At 35.6% G+C, this 18,390-nt stretch overlaps 2 protein-coding genes and 1 gene segment (V, D, J or C); all 3 read right to left on the bottom strand.

Annotated features, from left to right (window-relative positions):
* Positions 1-1,453: 1,453 nt before the first annotated feature.
* Positions 1,454-7,408, bottom strand: LOC130418445 (gastrula zinc finger protein XlCGF57.1-like). 2 transcript variants are annotated; one of them, XM_056744596.1, is made up of 3 exons: positions 7,269-7,408; positions 4,831-4,887; positions 1,454-3,118 (listed from the first exon to the last, which is right to left on the bottom strand). In XM_056744596.1, the coding sequence occupies exons 2-3, from the start codon at positions 4,883-4,885 to the stop codon at positions 1,893-1,895; spliced, it is 1,281 nt and encodes a 426-aa protein (XP_056600574.1). In that variant the 5' UTR covers positions 4,886-4,887; positions 7,269-7,408; the 3' UTR covers positions 1,454-1,892. The 2 variants fall into 2 exon arrangements, with proteins under 2 accessions (XP_056600574.1, XP_056600573.1); XM_056744595.1 differs by having other exon boundaries at positions 4,831-4,998; positions 7,269-7,385.
* Positions 7,409-10,235: 2,827 nt separating this feature from the next.
* Positions 10,236-10,758, bottom strand: LOC130415939 (T cell receptor alpha variable 26-2-like). The segment is given in 2 exon segments: positions 10,236-10,549; positions 10,690-10,758. Coding segments are annotated over 2 exon segments (354 nt in total).
* Positions 10,759-13,536: 2,778 nt separating this feature from the next.
* Positions 13,537-17,645, bottom strand: LOC130418444 (gastrula zinc finger protein XlCGF57.1-like). 2 transcript variants are annotated; one of them, XM_056744593.1, is made up of 2 exons: positions 17,424-17,645; positions 13,537-15,377 (listed from the first exon to the last, which is right to left on the bottom strand). In XM_056744593.1, exons 1-2 carry the CDS (start codon positions 17,482-17,484, stop codon positions 13,810-13,812), a joined length of 1,629 nt encoding a protein of 542 aa, XP_056600571.1. In that variant the 5' UTR covers positions 17,485-17,645; the 3' UTR covers positions 13,537-13,809. The 2 variants fall into 2 exon arrangements, with proteins under 2 accessions (XP_056600571.1, XP_056600572.1); XM_056744594.1 differs by lacking the exon at positions 17,424-17,645 and adding an exon at positions 16,176-16,325.
* Between the last annotated feature and the right edge of the window lie 745 nt (positions 17,646-18,390).

The raw sequence follows: 18,390 nt of genomic DNA, 5'->3' as shown, positions 1-18,390 counted from the left end.
ATCTGGATAGCTCTGCTATTTTGAAATATTAATCAAATGGAAATACTTGGTAAAACATATTAGAAACACATTGAGAAATTGTGCAAATGTGAAGACAACAGTCTGATTTTAACAAAAAACAATAGCATAATTTGAGAATATAACTATCCTTTTTGAACAGAGAAATATGCAAGCAAAGATAGAAAGAACCTTCAAATCAATGTCTAATTGCATTGAATCAATATCATATAATTACTTCAGAAAAAATGATGACATTTTAAGAAAAACACATTACAATGGTTATCAGTGTTTGCTTAAGTTTGGCTCTCAAAACCTTTTTTCTATTGTCAGGTTAGGGTTTTCTAACAGTGTGTTTTATGAATGGACAATGGCACCGTCGACTGCTAAATGGTGGTGTAATTATTATGAAATTACTTGAATCACTGATAAGTGTATTAAAGTATTAAAGTATTTTTTATATCGTACCAATCACATAAAAACACAGTGTGACATTTAGACAGTATTGCAGCTATCATATATTCTCAAAGACAAACTAACTTCAATTTGCTGAAATTGTAACATGTTCTCACTAAACACATCATTCTCCTTTTTTAGTGCTATGAGAGCAGAAATGGCTAAACTGGCTGAGATTTAAGCAGAAGGTCGACATCGCCTTGTGTGCATATACCTCATTGCTGAAGGAGAATTATTGTAGAGAAGGGTCAATAAAAGTCCAACTAAAGCAAACACTGACCAACATGTGGTGACATCAAACTAATTCTACAAGACGTCAGTATTTGGAGTTAATTTCCAATGGGAAAGTTTCAAGGACAGATCTTCTTTAGTCTATAGTCATGGTGGTTCATTAGCATTACATTAGATGCTATCAACATGCACACTGAAGCATAATGCTCATGTGTTCAGATTAATAATGTTGAGCAGTTGGTTCAACAAATTACTTCAAGTTCGATTAACTTCTCATTTATTTTTATACTGTACATTTATTGTACTCCACTGTAGTGTCAGTAAATCACAGTATTGTGAATTTTTTGTATTATAAAATTACTAAGAATCTAGATATAGTACAGACAACACCTTAACGCATCAGTCCAAGTTCAGAAATAACATGCAGTTCACCTTGCGCACACAATAAAGTCTATGTGTAGGAATCACTGTAATATAATAAATGAAAACAATAACATTTTCACTTAAATGGGGGGTTCCTAGCATTTCACTTTAAGATGAAGTGTAATGTTGCAGTTTCACACTAAATCAAACCTGCAAATCCACAACACGCAAAGTTCACAGAAAAGTGAGATATTTTCATTAATTCAATGGAGGAAAGCCTGCTTTTTAATTGACTGGGTTTGTGTTATTAACGTGTCAACTCTAAAATATAAGATTAAAGCAGTGTTACAGCTGTGATATTTTCCTATAAAGTAACAAATAGATTCACAAACTCTTACACTCTTAAACAAATCAACAACTCAGTTTATTTCAAACAGTCTCATCTAATGATTTATCTCCATGTGAAAACTGAAATTTGTCTGGAAGCTCCACATCTGAAACAGTTTAATTTTGTACAGAGGTCCATTGGACGTCAATATCAGACATTCAGTGGATGTTTTAAAAAGTTGTAGAAAAACTTTTCAACTTCTTTTCAACCTCGACAACGACATAGAAATGACGTCCTTTAGACATACTTTGCTTAGGCTCAAACAATTCTAGAATGATAAAACAACAAAAAAACTACTAGATACAGGTTTTTTTCTACAAATGTATTTTTAACAAATCAGACTAGACATGTCACTCACATCTTAAGTATGTTTTCCTTTATTTGGCAAACTCCTTCAACACCCCAGACACGTGTACAGTCTTTCTTCAGCATGAATTCGAGCTTGTGTTTCTTAAGACTAATTTCCTGTTTCTGTACAGGTGTGTGGACGTTCTTTAATGTGAACCTTCATGTGGTCCACAAGATTTCTTTTGTATCTAAAACTCTTTTCACACTGTACACATGTGTATGGGCGTTCTCCACTGTGAGTTCTCATATGGACATAAAGACTGTTTTTTTGTACGAAACTCTTTCCACACTGACCACATGTGTATGGACGCTCTCCACTGTGAATCCTCATGTGGGTATTAAGATTTCTTTTATCTGTGAAACTCTTTTCACAGTGAACACACATGTATGGACGCTCTCCAGTGTGAACTCTCATGTGGATATCGAGGCTGATTTTTTGTATGAAACTCTTTCCGCACTGAGAACAGGTGTATGGGCGCTCTCCAGTGTGATATCTTATGTGGACATCAAGACATTTTTTTTGTGCAAAACTCTTTCCACACTGAGGACATTTGTATGGACACACTCCAGTATGAGTTCTAACGTGGGTTTCAAGATTGCTTTTATCTGCAAAACTCTTTCCACACTGAACACATGTGTATGGACGCTCTCCAGTGTGAAGTCTCATGTGGGCATCAAGAATGCTTTTTCTTACGAAACTCTTTCCACACTGAACACATGTGTACGGGCGTTCTCCAGTGTGAACTCTCATGTGGACAACAAGATGTTTTTTTTGTGTGAAACTCTTTCCACACTCATCACATGTGTATGGTCGCTCTCCACTATGAATTCTCATGTGGTAATCAAGATTTGTCTTCACTGTAAAACTCTTTCCACAATGAACACATGTGTATGGCCGCTCTCCAGTGTGAGTTCTCATGTGGACCACAACATTTTTTTTTTGTATGAAACTCTTTCCACAATGATCACACGTGTATGGACGCTCTCCAGTGTGAATTTTCATGTGGTTATCAAGATTTCTTTTCTCTGCAAAACTCTTTCCACACTGAACACATGTGTATGGGTGTTCTCCAGTGTGAACTCTCATGTGAGCTTGAAAATTAAGTTTTAGTGCAAAACTCTTTCCACACTCATCACATGTGTATGGACGCTCTTCAATGTGGATTTTCATGTGAGCAGTAAGTCTTCTTTGGCTTGAGAAATGTTTTTCACACTGAGGGCAGGTGAAAGGCTTTTTTCCAGTGTGGATTCTTATGTGCTTCACAAGCTGCTCTTCACTTTCAAATCCATTTCCACAATGAGGACAAACTGATGTTTCTTTCACTTCCATTAGATCTAAAATCAAAGGAAAGAAGTATTTTATAGTTATTTTATTTGAAGTATTGTTTTTTTAGTAAAGTCTTCGATCTGTCAACATAAACGCATGAATGCATGCAATTAAAAGCACAACATGTAAGATCTTTGTATTAAAATATCCAAAAACCACAAGCACAGTGGAATATACACTCACCTAAAGGATTATAAGGAACACATGTTCAATTTCTCATTAATGCAATTATGGTGGTGGTGTAATGGTGTGGGGGATGTTTTCTTGGCACACTTTAGGCCCCTTTGTGCCAATTGGGCATCGTTTAAATTCCCCAGCCTACCTGAGCATTGTTTCTGACCATGTCCATCCCTTTATGACCACCATGTACCCATCCTCTGATGATAATGCACCATGTCACAAAGCTCGGTTCATTTCAAATTGGTTTCTTGAACATGACAATGAGTTCACTGTACTAAAATGGCCCCCACAGTCAACAGATGTCAACCCAATAGAGCATCTTTGGGATGTGGTGGAACGGGAGCTTTGTGTATCCCACATATCTCCATCAACTGCAAGATGCTATCGTATCAATACGGGCCAACATTTCTAAAGAATGCTTTCAGCACCTTGTTGAATCAATGCCACATAGAATTAAGGCAGTTCTGAAGGCGAAAGGGGGTCAAACACAGTATTAGTATGGTGTTCCTAATAATCCTTTAAGTGAGTGTATATATATATATATTCACATGTGTACTTTCATTATACAAAACCGCATTAATTCAAAAACACTCTTACACTTATTACCATAGCAAAACTATATACAAAAGCTTAAAATGCATTATTATAGATCTAGTCACCAAACAGACCTGCAAAAACAATTGGTCATTTTTATGATAAGCATAGAATATATTTTGAATAATCAAATTTGATTAATACCAAGAAAACATATTTTTCTGATATATTACTATATTATATTTACTGATGTTCAGAAATTGTTATTTTAATACCATAAAACCTAAAAAAAAAATGTGTATGTGTATGTGTATATATCTCTTATGCATGTGTATGTAGGAAAGACATGTTCACGCAAAAACACACACACATATGTGGTTAACGAGGACTCTCCATAGACAATGATTTTTCTACTATACAAACTGTATATTCTATTACCTAACCCAAACCTAAGCCTTCCCTTCACAGAAAACTTTTGCCAATGTTTTTCTTTTTTAAATAGTTTCATTTAGTACTTTTTTTTGTGATTTTGTTTACGAGGACACAGGAAGTGTGTTCGTAAACCATGTATACATGCACACACACACACACCCACATGTGCACACACACCTACACAAAATCACAAAGCTGAAAATTCAAAATGCACTTACACTCTCTCTCGCACACAAACACACACAGAGGTTTTAGGTTTATCTCTAATCAGCAGAATTTTACACATATGACCTAGATCAATATCCAGAAGAAAAAACTAAGATTATCGTTTAAGTGATATCTTCATAAAAGTGGAATATTTCACAATCAAGCTAATGTTATAGTTGAGGAATTTTGTGGTGAATATGTACAAAAATAATTCATATCTCCCAAAATACAGCATTAATGTATAAATGAGAAGTATACAAAAAAAGGATATATTATTAAAAATATTACATATATTAATGTATATTCAATTTTACCAGTAGTGTAAACCATTATGAGGGTTAATTAAGAATCAAAAATGGACACCAACCTCTTTGTTCTGGAACATCTTCAGTTTTTATTCTGCTGGTGTCTGTATCACTCATCCCTGATAGTGAGAGAGCAGATGAATGAGTCATGAATGAGTTTTGTTTGTTAATACCAAGCATGCATTGCAGCTAGAGGTGTGCACAACCTGTCAAATATTAGAACAATCGATCTGCAACAATAATTAGAAAATTAAAATGCTATTTGAATAGGTTTTTGATAAGAAAAAAAATGCTATCACAAAGGTTCTAAAGCAATTGTTCTGACAAGATTGTTGACAAAGTTAATCTAGTCATACCAAGAACTAGAGGTTGGCGGAATGGCCAAAAATCTATTTCACTGAATGAGTAATTTCATTTCAGGCTAACGATATATTTCGTGAAACAATCTCCCATTATAATTCTATATCTTATACCTAATTTTTCTTAGATTGATTTAACTCATTTGTTTATCACAGTTCATTTAAATGCTCACCATAGTTCAAATGTAGGCAAGTTGTGAAAATGTACTAAAGATATCAAATTAAGTTCTGATAATCAGATGTATTATTTATTTATATTTATCTTATGGCTATATCTTATTTATACAGTAGGAAGATAGACAACATGTATAACAATGAAGTATGAATATGCACAAAAATGAGAGTATATATGACTGGTGTTATAAACTGGTGTTCATGGGGTCTTGTAGTACTGTAGGTCTTTATCGCTCTAAACTCTCTATTAGATAAAACTTTTAGTGTGTTGCGACTCTCTGTCTTTAGGATTGTTTATTCTCGGGCTTGTTTTTGCACTTCTAAATATGTGTTGAGAATGAGCTTTTTTATAGGCTTTTTTATATTCACTTTTAGATAGACTGAATCTTTTGTTCCCACACTTATATTTTTGCAATTTTAAGTGTCTGATACATAAACGGGCGATTTTTAAAACACCAATAACACAGAAAAACAGGTATTCACGCCATATGACCTCTTAAAATTTCCAATCTGCTTGTTCTACGTGTGAATGAGTGGTGTGGTTTTGTGTACTGTGGTGGGCTTTTTGGCATCTGGCGGACGCGAACACATAAACTGAATCAGCGCTGCTCTGAAAGAGTTTACTTAAGGTGCATTTTACCGTTTCATTTGAGAGAAGCTGCTGTCAAACTTTGCAGCAAGCCGTCAAAATTAAAGTTCGGCGTCAAATTAAAAGTCCATTTAACCGCATGAGAAAAATGCTACTAAAAATGTGTAAAACTAATAATTAAAAAGTAAGTAGACTTAAAACAGCAGATCATAAGACATAAGACACTCGTTCATATTAACAAAGTTGTACACCACAAAAAAATTAAACACAGAAAAATTAAAAAAAAAATGAATTTGGGAAAAAATTTAACTGAATTTAGGAATAAAACTAAATTGATTTCATAGGGCCCTTGTTATTAATTAATGAGGCAATGAGTTGGATGTCGGAATTCCAATTTTTCTCTCCGAGCAAAGTAATTACTGTAAATAGCAACAGCACAGACTTTAATTACATTTTTTAAAGAAATTTCAATTTTAACTCAAATTTGAGTTGCGGTGATGACCTCAACACCGCGGTCGGCCTCTCATTACTCTCAGTTTATGCGATTGTGAAAAAAAATCTAATTAAATAGATGAAATGCAAAAAAACATGTTTGGTGTTCGGTATTCATCAAAGTGTTTCATTTTTATTCTGCTTCGGCCAAGAATTTTCATTCTGGTGCGTCCCTATCAAATTCCGGCCGACATCCCAAAAATTGCCCAGAGTTAAACAGGTTAAGAAAAAAGTCAAATTCAATTTAAGATTAATAAAAAAAAAGTATTCTGCCCTCATAATCTTCAATTAAAATGTCTCTTTGGAATGACTGTTCATTTTAAATTACGTATGTAAGACGGCATGGGAGGATTTAAATTTAAATCTGCTGCCAGTTCCATTTCAATGTGCAACAGCTGTTTTTATGCATCCAAACAAATAGCATTAAAAGACGAAGGCCACGCCCACTCTTTCTCATTAGATATTCCATTTCACTCGGAAATGCCTCATAATACGTAAAAAGGAGGAGGGGACTTTATGCGTTTCTAATATCTTTTGTCGTGTCGCGTCGCTCCGATCGCGTCCGGTGTTAGTTTGCATGTGATCTCCATTCACTCCAATCTACAATACGGTCTATTTCCGACATCTTTTTCAAACTTTATCTGAATGAATCTCCATCAACGTATTCAGAGATTTGTGTCTATAATATCTGTATGCGTCAAGAGAGGAAGTTTAACTGGTTTGTGTTTAATGTCATAAAATAAAACATGAAAATAGGGTTCGTTCACTCATAAAAACCAGTGACTGGGATGCGATGCACCGAAAGACCTCAGATGCTAACTCGCTTACGGGTTTTGCATATAAAAACATCATCTTTAATGTACTATATTCCAGAAGTAACTCTTACCTGTTAAAGGTCTTGTTCTCAACGCCTCCGTTTCTGGTTACGTTTTCCCGACTCAGTCCTTCTCGTGTTTCTTGACTTCTTTTAACTTATATATACAGCTGCTTCGTGTTTATGTTCACTAGCTTGAACGGACTTACAATTGTATTGGTTAACCCGCGGGGGCGGGGATCATTTCAAAGTATCGCGACAGTACACTGCTTCTTATGTTTTTAATTTACTCTCGCGGTATCTTGATGTCATACGCTGATCCATCTGTGCAGCGCGCCATGAGGTTGAACACTAACTATAGAGAATGGCTTTGACAGGTCTTATGATAATGCACCTTGTTTGAATACCTCGTATTTTGATTTTTTTCCCCCATCAGATTACATAAGTAATTGAGCACCACTGGCTTCTTCCCATCTAACCACAGTATCAAATAGATTGCTATGTTTTATTTTGACATGCATTACAGTCAGTATTAAGTATATAAGATTTCACATAATGTTCTTTACTGTATTAAGGGAGATTTTATGTAGAAAACAGTATTTGACCAAAATGACTTTAGCTCGGTTTTCACAAACTGGGTCACTTATGATCACTCTTACACGGTCAGTCATTTACATTTAGGCATTTTGCAGATGCTTTTATCCAAAGCGACTTACATTGCTTTTATCCTACACATTTAACATAGGTATTTGCAATCCCCTGGGATCGAACCCACAACCTGCTCTTACCACTGAGCTACAGGAAAGCTTTAACATGTGTTGCAAATGAACCAATTATTATGTGTTAGATTATTTCAGCTATTTTAATAACAATATAAAATTATTATAGCTACAGTAAGTTTATAGAATATGACTAAAATCTTGTGAAAGTTTATGGTTAGGCATATTCAAATCTCATCATGTTTCCAACCATGTTTTACATAATCATTTTGTCATGTTTTGTTAAATCTCTAAATCTTTGAGATTCTCTAGAATACTTTCTTAAAAGGTATTTCTGATTGATTATTTTTTTTAGGTCAAACATTGTAAAATCACAGTTAATACTTACTAATGGTGATCAGAGATCTTTCTCTATATAGCATCAGTGTAAATGGCCGCAGCATTGACACAGTGATGGGCAATAAAGAAAACATTAAGCAATCTGCTACAAACAATAAGCTTTTGACTGGTCTCATATAGCCTAACACAGTATACAGAATCATTCATTCACACTTTTTTTTATGGGTAGAGAAGAAAAGAGTAGAGAAGAAAATAGAGTCAGAACAGATCAGTAAGATGTTGGCGGAAGAGATGTGTTTTCAGGTGTTTCTTAAAGATGGCTACAGAATCTGCAGATCTTGTAGCAGCGGGCAGGTCATTCCACATAGGTGGAACAGATCTGGAGAAGGTGCGGGAGAGAGATTTTTTACCTTTATGGGATTGCACCACAAGACGCCTTTCGTTTGCAGAGCGTAGGGATCTGGCGGGTACATATGTCTGTATTAGGGAGTGAAGATAAGGGGGTGCCGAACCAGTGGTGGTCTTGTAGGCCAGGAGCAGAGTCTTGAATTTGATGCGAGCGGGTTAGCCAATGTAGCTTAATGAGTAGAGGAGTGACGTGTTCTCTCTTCGGTTCATTAAAGATAACTCTTGCTGCAGCATTGTGGATCATCTGTTGAGGTTTGGTTGTGCAAGCTGGAAGTCCACCCAGTAGCGCATTGCAGTAGTCCAGTCTGCAGGACTAGAGCCTGTACTAGGACTTGCGTAGCATGCTCTGATAGGAAGGGTCTAATTTTCCTGATATTGTAGAGGTATATTGTATATTGTACATTATACAATTACAGTATGTTAAAGATTTTATGTTATTGTAAAGTGAGCTTGAAGGGTACACTTTGAAAATGTCAGAGCTTCAGTGTGACAAGTGACTGATCATCAGTTTTTTCAAAACTACAGTGATTTATAACAATGTTTTACGTTAAAGCAACCAATACAAAGCAACTTGAGCTAAAAAAAGGAATGTAAAAAAGCATATTGCTATTAAAACTGTCCAAAGAGTCTGTTTATATTCTTTAGCAGAGGAGATCTTTAGAAGCATGTTTATCCTGAAGTCTGATGGACATATGTGCTTGAGGTGGAGTAGATTGGTGATTATTGAAAAGATCCACTGGATCTAAGAATGGGAAAACAAGAAGTTGCAGTAAGTATATGTATTTCTGTCAGGTTCACTACCGTCAAACATAATTGACAGTTAGCATAAAGTTTAGACTGGTGGTACGGTTATGATCTGGGCAAAACTGAATCTAGAGCTCAATGAGGACCCCCCTTAGGGTAAAAGACACTGAAGTGCAACACATAATTAAAAAGTAGTTGAGACTTATGAAAAGGAATAACTAGAGGCAAGTCCTGACTGTAAATGTGAAGTGGAGCTGGGGATGGAGGAGGGTCATTTGCTCCTGTGCAATGCGATGAGCTGCTATTAGCTGAATGAATTTTTAAACAGAAGCTGAGATTGCATCATATTTCTATAGCTAGAAGAGGATCAGCTGATGCAAGTTTGACTCAATTTAATCAGTTATTACAGTATGTTATATGTCAACAATATTAACAAACCATATAAAAAAACTCTTATAGTGAGACTTTACTTTTTTGAGCATAACTGTTAAATCCAGTAAATCGTGACATGTATTTAGACTGTTCTTTTTCAGATAAACACTGTTTTTAGCATTTTATTTTAAGATCATAGTAAGATATGTCATATCCCTTTAGTATCCTGCACCACAGGAATCTTAAACATAACACTGAAACACTTTTGATGGATAGGAATGCTTATGCCTTAAACCCTGCACTTATTGTACGTCTATCCACACAGGTGTTACCACATGCTTTATTACATCTATTCAATTCAAAGCTGACTAGATTGGGGGTTTTATGTGGTTTGTGTTTACAGCTTCAAAGTGAAAATAACTGTTAAGTTTTTGTACGACATGTTTCATGTTTTGTATCACTGGGCTTCATCTCTCAGAGCACAGTAATATAGAGCTGAATCTGACAGAGAAACACTCTTAATAATGAGTTCAGTGGCTGTTTGAGATGCTTCTGATTGAAACCGTTGGTCAAAGGTGTTTTCACCACCATACGATCGAGCCCCCTTCCACAATATATACTGAGGTTCTCTGTTTGGATACTGTCTGTACCAGTAAAGATAAACACGACTGCTGCTGGTGTCATATGAACAGCTCAGTCTGACAGTGTCTTCTTCATTGGTGATGACTTTGGTCTCTTTATCTGGATAGATATTGTTTCCAAAAACCAAACCTGTAAAAAGTAAGCACAGTGAAAAAGATTTTTGTTTTATTTAAAGCAAGGTGTAACAAACAACAGACCAGCAATACTCAGCATGTGATCAGCAAGGCAGCTGGTCTATTCAGGAGAAAGTTTCTTAATAAATAATGTACCTGTTACCAGGATGAAAATAAGTAGGAAGTAACTATCCATGTTAAATAAGATGAACGTTCTGTGTTCAGTCTGTCAGTGATCTGATCTGCCGATTTGTCATAAAGACACACATGCACATCCTGCTTTCTGAATCTCTTTTTTTGTTGGTGTCGGCGTCATCGGCTGAGGATGCAACATCAGTTTTGACTGATACAGAAATGTACTGCCAATATACCAGCAGACAATAAAATGCAGGAATATTGCTGACAAGTTCTGCTTTTAAAGATATCACATTAACAACTAAAACAACAGCAGCAGACAAAACAGAATATAAAAAAAAGAACAAGCATCACACAAACAGTAAACAAAAGTCCTCCTTGAGTGCAGTAAACCGGTTTTTAATAAAAAACAATCTTCATACTAAAGCATATCCACATGCATCAAGCTTCTGAACAATGGCAAACTGAAAGCAGAAACTCTCTCAAACAGCATAAAATGATTTTATTCCACTGCGTTGTGCTTTAGTTTGTACTGCCTACTCCTTTGCACCATAAACTTGAGGTCATGATTTTATCAAAGCAAAATCACAAGCCAAATTCTGAAAATCCAGGATATTTTTAATTCAACATTTAACTCAAGCTACACAACTCACAAAATGTTAGGTATATTCGACTTTTGGGTGATATTTCAGAATGCACCTAAAATGCACTGTAATCTTTACAGAACTCAAAGGAGTAGTTCACCTTCAAACTGAAATTTCTGTCATAATTTACACGCACTTGTCATTTCAAACCTGTATGACTTTCTTTTTCTGCAGAACACAAAGTATATTTTGAAAAATGTTGATAACAGAACAGCACCCCATTCACATCTATTGTAACCAATACCAAGTGAACGGGGGGCTGTTAAGTACATTCTTCAAAATATCTTATTTTGTATTCTGCATAGGAAAGAAAGTCATACCAGTTTGAAATGACAAGAGGGCATGAATGAATGAGACATTTATATTGCGCTTTATTGTGTGTTGCTGTACACCCAAAGCGCTTTACAATCATATGAGGGGGGTCTCTCCTCACCCACCACCAGTGTGCAGCATCCACTTGGATGATGTGACGGCAGCCACAGTACAACGGCGCCAGTGCCCTCACCACACACCACTTATCGGTGGAGAGAAGAGATAGAGCCAATTCAGAGGGGGTAATATTAGAAGGCCTGTGATGATGACAGAAATTTCTTTCTTACACTCTCCGAAAAAAGGTACGATTTTGTACCAAAGAAGGAACAAACCATTGTCACTGGGGCAGTACCTTTTAATGGTACACATTTGTACATTAATATTGGCCTTGAAGGTACCTCCCCAGTGACAAGCACTTTTGAACCTTAACAATGAAAATGTGTTCCTTTAAACACTATTACAGGTAATTTATCGTTGTTATACCTCACATTAAACAACTAAACTGAGAAAGCATAAATTAATGTAAATACATTGCATCAAATACATAGGTGTTTGAACCAACACTGTTCTTAAGCATAAACTAGAATCTACTTACCAATAAAAATGTTTTTTTTTTTAAAACATTCCTCTTTTGCATTCAAACAATTTTAGTAAAACGTGTATATATAATGTAAAATAGAATTTCCCATCAACAATATAATACTTGTCATAAACTGCAATACAATTTAAATACTGCAATACCGGTCATTAGTTAAGTTATGGTTCATGCAAAAATGAAAATTGTGTCATCATTCTCTCACCCTCAAGATGATCCTAACCTGTATACATTTATTTTTCCCGCTGTATACATTTACATTTATGCATTTGGCAGACGCTTTTCATCCACAGTGACATATATTGCATTTTCCTATACTTTTGTTTTCCAAACATGTGCAATCCACTGGGATCGAATAAACGACCTTGCATTGTTAACACAATGCTCTTACCACTGAGCTAGAGGAAAGCTACATTTCTTTGTTCTGCTGTACTGATGGTAAGATATTTGGAAGAATGTTGGTAACCAAACAGGTCTCGACCAAATTGCTTATCTCAGGAAAACACAGTGTGACATTTAGATAGTGTTGCAGCTATCATATATTCTCAAAGACAAACTAACTTCAGTTTAGTTGTAACATGTTATTACTAAACACATCATTCTCCCTTTTTTAGTGCTATGTGACCGGAAATGGCTAAACTGGCAGAAGCACGACATCGCCTCGTGTGCATATACCTCATTGCTGAAGGAGAATTAGTGTAGAGAAGGGTCAATAAAAGTCCAACTAAAGCAAACACTGACCAACATGTGGTGACATCAAACTAATTCTACAAGACGTCAGTATTTGGAGTTAATTTCCAATGGGAAAGTTTCAAGGACAGTTCTTCTTTAGTCTATACTCATGATGGTTCATTAGCATTACATTAGATGCTATCAACATGGATTAAAAATACCTATGTAAATGTATAGGATAAAAGCAATGTAAGTCGCTTTGGATAAAAGCGTCTACCAAATGCCTAAATGTAAATGCAAAGTTCACAGAAAAGTGAGATAATTTCATTGATTCAATGGAGGAAAGCCTTCATTTTAATTATCTGGGTTTGTGTTATTAACGTGTCAACTCTAAAATATAAGATTAAAGCAGTGTTACAGCTGTGATATTTTCCTAGAAAGTAACAAATAGATTGAGAAACTCTTACACTGTTACACAAATCAACAACTCAGTTTATTTCAAACAGTCTCATCTAATGATTTATCTTCATGTGAAAACTGAAATTTGTCTGGAAGCTCCACATCTGAAACAGTTTTTATTTTGTAAATAAAAATAAAATTTTATTTTTTCGTCAATTTCAGACATTCAGTGGATGTTTTAAAAAGTTGTAGAAAAACCTTTCAACTTTTCAACCTTGACAAAGACATAGAAATGACGTCCTTTAGACATACTTTTGCTTAGGCACAAACAATTTTTAGAATGATTAAACAACCTAAAAAACTACTAGATAAAGGTTTTTTCTACACATTTATTTTTTAACAAATCAGACTAGACATGTCACTCATGTCCAAAGTAAGTTTTCCTTTATTTGGCAAACTACTTCCACACCGCAGACATGTGTACAGGCACTCTTCAGCATGAATTCTAGCTGGTGTTTCTTAAGACAGCTTTTCTTTTTCTGTACATGTGTGTGGACGTTCTTTAGTGTGAACCTTCATGTGGTTATTAAGATTACCTTTATCTCTGAAACTCTTTTCACAGTGAACACACATGTATGGACGCTCTCCAGTATGAATTCTCATGTGGACATCAAGATTTCTTTTATCTGTGAAACTCTTTTCACAGTGAACACACACGTATGGACGCTCTCCAGTGTGAACTCTCATGTGGACATCAAGGTTGAATTTTTGTGTGAAACTCTTTCCACACTGAGAACAGGTGTATGGGCGCTCTCCAGTGTGACATCTTATGTGGACATCAAGATATTTTTTTTCTGTGAAACTCTTTTCACACTGAGCACATGTGTATGGACGCTCTCCAGTGTGAATCCTCATGTGGGTATTAAGATTTCTTTTATCTGTGAAACTCTTTTCACAGTGAACACACAAGTATGGACGCTCTCCAGTGTGAACTCTCATGTGGGCATCAAGGTTGACTTTTTGTGTGAAACTCTTTCCACACTGAGGACATTTGTAGGGACGCTCTCCAGTATGAGTTCTAATGTGGGTATCAAGATTTCTTTTATCTGTGAAACTCTTTTCACACTGAGGACATGTGTATGGACGCTCTCCAGTGTGAAGTCTCATGTGAACGTCAAGAATGTTTTTTCTTACGAAACTCTTTCCACAATGAACACACGTGTATGGTCGCTCTCCAGTATGAGTCCTCATGTGGACAACAACATGTTTTTTGTGTGTGAAACTCTTTACACAGTGAACACACACGTATGGACGCTCTCCAGTGTGAATTCTCATGTGGGTATCAAGATTTCTTTTATCTGTGAAACTCTTTCCACACTGAGAACAGGTGTATGGTCGTTCTCCAGTATGACTTCTCATGTGGATAACAAGATTGTTTTTTTGTGTGAAACTCTTTCCACACTGAACACATATGTATGGACGCTCTGCAGTATGAACTCTAATGTGGGTATTAAGATTTCTTTTTTCTGTGAAACTCTTTCCACACTGAACACACGTGTATGGTCGCTCTCCAGTGTGAACTCTCATGTGGACAACAAGACATTTTTTTTGTGTGAAACTGTTTCCACAGTGCACACATATGTATGGACGCTCTCCAGTATGAGTTCTAATGTGGGTATCAAGATTTCTTTTATCTGTGAAACTCTTTCCACACTGAGGACATTTGTATGGACGCTCTCCAGTGTGAATTCTCTTGTGGATATCAAGATGGATTTTATTTCTGAAACTCTTTCCACACTCATCACATGTGTATGGACGCTCTCCAGTGTGAATTCTCGTGTGGACATCAAGATTTCTTTTTTCTGCAAAACTCTTTCCACACTCATCACATGTGTATGGACGCTCTCCATTGTGAGTTTTCATGTGAGCAGTAAGTCTTCTTTGGCTTGAGAAATGTTTTTCACACTGAGGGCAGGTGAAAGGCTTTTTTCCAGTGTGGATTCTTATGTGCTTCACAAGCTGCTCTTCACTTTCAAATCCATTTCCACAATGAGGACAAACTGATGTTTCTTTCACTTCCATTAGATCTAAAAACAAACAAATAAGTATTTTATTAGCATTTTATTTTCAGTATTGTTTTTAAGAAATTTCCTAGATCTGTCAACAGTAACACATGAATGAATGAAATTAAAAGCACAAAATGTAAGATCTTTGCATTAAAATATCCAAAAACCACTAGCACAGTGCCACATGTTTATACTGTTATACTGTCAAATACACACTATGCTATGTCAAAAACATATGTGTTTTAAATGTAGATCCGAATCAATAAAATAATTTGACTTAAAGTGAAAGTAACCTAAAACATCTGTGTCACATCATAAAGAGAAGATGAAGCTCTTGTAGCATTATTTTTTATTTTTGTAGCACATATCTTTTAGTCGTTGCATATTTATTTTATACAGTGAAGACTGTACAATATTTTATTTTTATTGATCATTCAGTTTTCATCTTGAAAACTATTAATAAATAGACCTACTTGAAACATTTAATTGTTGTTTGAAATGTAATTGTGTGATTATGATGATAAATCTATACAACCAGAGCATTTTTCAGTAATACAGTGTAAAAGTGTAAAAATAACATGGTATAATACATATGTAAAATAATATATAAAATATGCATTAAAGCAGTTTCATGCAGTCGTCTTTATATTTTTTCTAATCATTTATTTTGGGGCTGGTTGTGGATCACATACTATGTGGTACCGATATTAGATTACGGTACCGAACCGAAGCCAACACACTCCCCTGCGTGGCAAAACACCAAGAAAAGGAGAAACAAAGAAACCGAAACTTAAACACGCAAGTATTTGCTGAACTTACAGATGGACTCGATCCTTACGGCTTCACTACGACTTACAGATGAATCAGGTGTTCATGGACACTGAGATGTTGCGTTGACTTGTGTTCCTGATATTGTATGTAGGGCTGCAACTAACGATTATTTTAATAATCGATTAATCTGTAAATTATGTTTTCGATTAATTGATGAATCGGATAAATACATAAACCAAGAAAAGCATTCATTTCCAACCCTTTATTCAAAAACAGAACTTAAATCTTTAGAAACTGCACAAACATGTTGCTCCTTGAACATCCCTGAGCTGTAATAATAATAATAAAATAAAAATGGACTAACACAAAAAACATACACATGTATGTTTTATATCTGCCAAATATATCGATTTTTTTTTTAAATAAAAGTGCCACCTGAGCTGCCAGAACAATAAATAATTTATAAAAAATAAAGAACAATACAAATCAGAAATTTGACAGGATTTGTTTGAATGTCAGAACTCGCTCTCAAATTCACTTGAAGTTTATTCATTACATTATTACCATCATTGTAGTAAGTGCAAGCTTCATTTATACACCACATTTTAACAAAGCTTAAGATGACCGAGTGCTATAAAAGAACTTTAAAATTAAATTAAAAAGTACAACACACACAAATATATTTGTCAATAATAACCTATATGGGAAAAAGCACAGAATATATACTGCAAACATTGCTTTTCTAACTTAGTAGTTTTGTCCTGTTGTCAGTTCAAATATCAAAAAAATCTTAAATCAAGATACATTTACTAGACACATGAAATAGCATAAGAAATTATGTCTTGTTTTCTGAAAAAACACCTCAAATTAAGTGATTGTTTGCTTAAAACAAGCATAATTATCTGCCAATGGGGTACGAAAAACAATCTTAATGAGATATACTTTCAAACAGAAGTTATAATCATCAATTAATTTTCTCATGCCATTTTTCTTGTCTAGTAATCTTGATTTTTTTAGATACTTGGACTGGAAACGAGAAATAAATTACTAAGAAAGGCTTTTTTTGCAGTGTAGCTATACATGACAACAGATTGATAAGTGAATGGTTCAAAAAAGGCTAGTGAATAAAAACGTGTTTTTATGCTTGCAATGCAAAGTGCAAAGTAACTATACCACCCCTGCTTATTGCTAACTTGTCATGCTTGTCAAGCTGGATAACGAGTAAACATAAGCACCAGGGACATTACGTTCCTCACTTCAAAACGGAACAAAAGTAGGATTCTTTAATGACTTAACCTGCTGTTGAACTCCCTTCCTCCTCATCAAAGACAAGTTTGTGTTTCAGGTGCTGGATCATTGCCGTGGTGCTCCTGTGCCATGTCGCTTTTGCATATTTTGCAGTTAACACAGTTTTTCTGTTTATTTAGTGTGAAATGCTCCCGCACATTGGATGACTTGGGTCGCGCGGATTTCTCTGCCTCCGTCATGTATCTTTGCTCCGCTCGTTTTTTTTACTTTTGCTCCGCCCCGTCTATGACGCGCCAAACTCTGCTAGCATCAGTGCGCGAGAGAGACCGAGTGTGTTCACTCCGCTCCGCGCTCAAATAAAGTTTTTTTAATATAATCAAACGTCTCCGTGTCGCGCGACACAACGAATCGATTATGAAATTCGTTGCCAACTCTTTTAGTAATCGATTTTTATCGATTAAATCGATTCGTTGTTGCAGCCCTAATTGTATGCAGTCATTTCACGTGGTAAAATGACGACACGTATACCCTCTATTCCGTGAAAACTACCCACAGACGTTTTTAAGGCGTTTAACAAAAAAAAAAACATTCATAAAAACCAGTGACTTAGGTGCGATGCACAAAGAGCTAAAATGCTAACTCGCTAACGGGTTTTGCATACAAAAACGTCATCTCTAATGTATTCTTTCACGAAAAAACTAGGAGAGGAAAAATTTAGAGCAAGTCCATAAAGTCAAAATGCATGCAGAGCACTAACCTGATAAATGTCTTGTTAACCAGCAGTTCGTGTTTACAATTGTATTGGTTTCCCCACAGGGGCGGGGCTAGAGGACGAACGCACGATGTTGTGATTTTCGGTGACCCTATAGGCGGAGTGAACATGAATATTTATGAGTTTCACTTAAATATGTGCATTCGAAGTACCGCGACAGTACACCGTTTTTCATCTATTTAATTCAATCTCGCGGTGTTTCGATGTCATACGCTGATCCGTCTGTGCAGCGCGCCATGAAGT

This window comes from Triplophysa dalaica, chromosome 3, assembly GCF_015846415.1.
Source record: "Triplophysa dalaica isolate WHDGS20190420 chromosome 3, ASM1584641v1, whole genome shotgun sequence".
In the NCBI taxonomy this organism is placed as follows: Eukaryota; Metazoa; Chordata; class Actinopteri; order Cypriniformes; family Nemacheilidae; genus Triplophysa; species Triplophysa dalaica.
The sequence above is the reverse complement of the archived record's forward strand: the minus strand, read 5'-3'. Positions and strand labels throughout refer to the sequence as shown.

Excerpts from the sequence above, each read along its gene's own strand:
- LOC130418445 (XM_056744595.1), bottom strand. The coding sequence starts at position 4,948 with ATGCTTGGTATTAACAAACAAAACTCATTCATGACTCATTCATCTGCT. Across the intron at positions 3,119-4,830 it reads AGATGTTCCAGAACAAAGAG|ATCTAATGGAAGTGAAAGAA; the intron begins GTTGGTGTCCAT and ends CTTTGATTTTAG.
- LOC130418444 (XM_056744593.1), bottom strand. The coding sequence starts at position 17,484 with ATGATCCAGCACCTGAAACACAAACTTGTCTTTGATGAGGAGGAAGGG. Across the intron at positions 15,378-17,423 it reads GGAAGGGAGTTCAACAGCAG|ATCTAATGGAAGTGAAAGAA; the intron begins GTTAAGTCATTA and ends GTTTGTTTTTAG.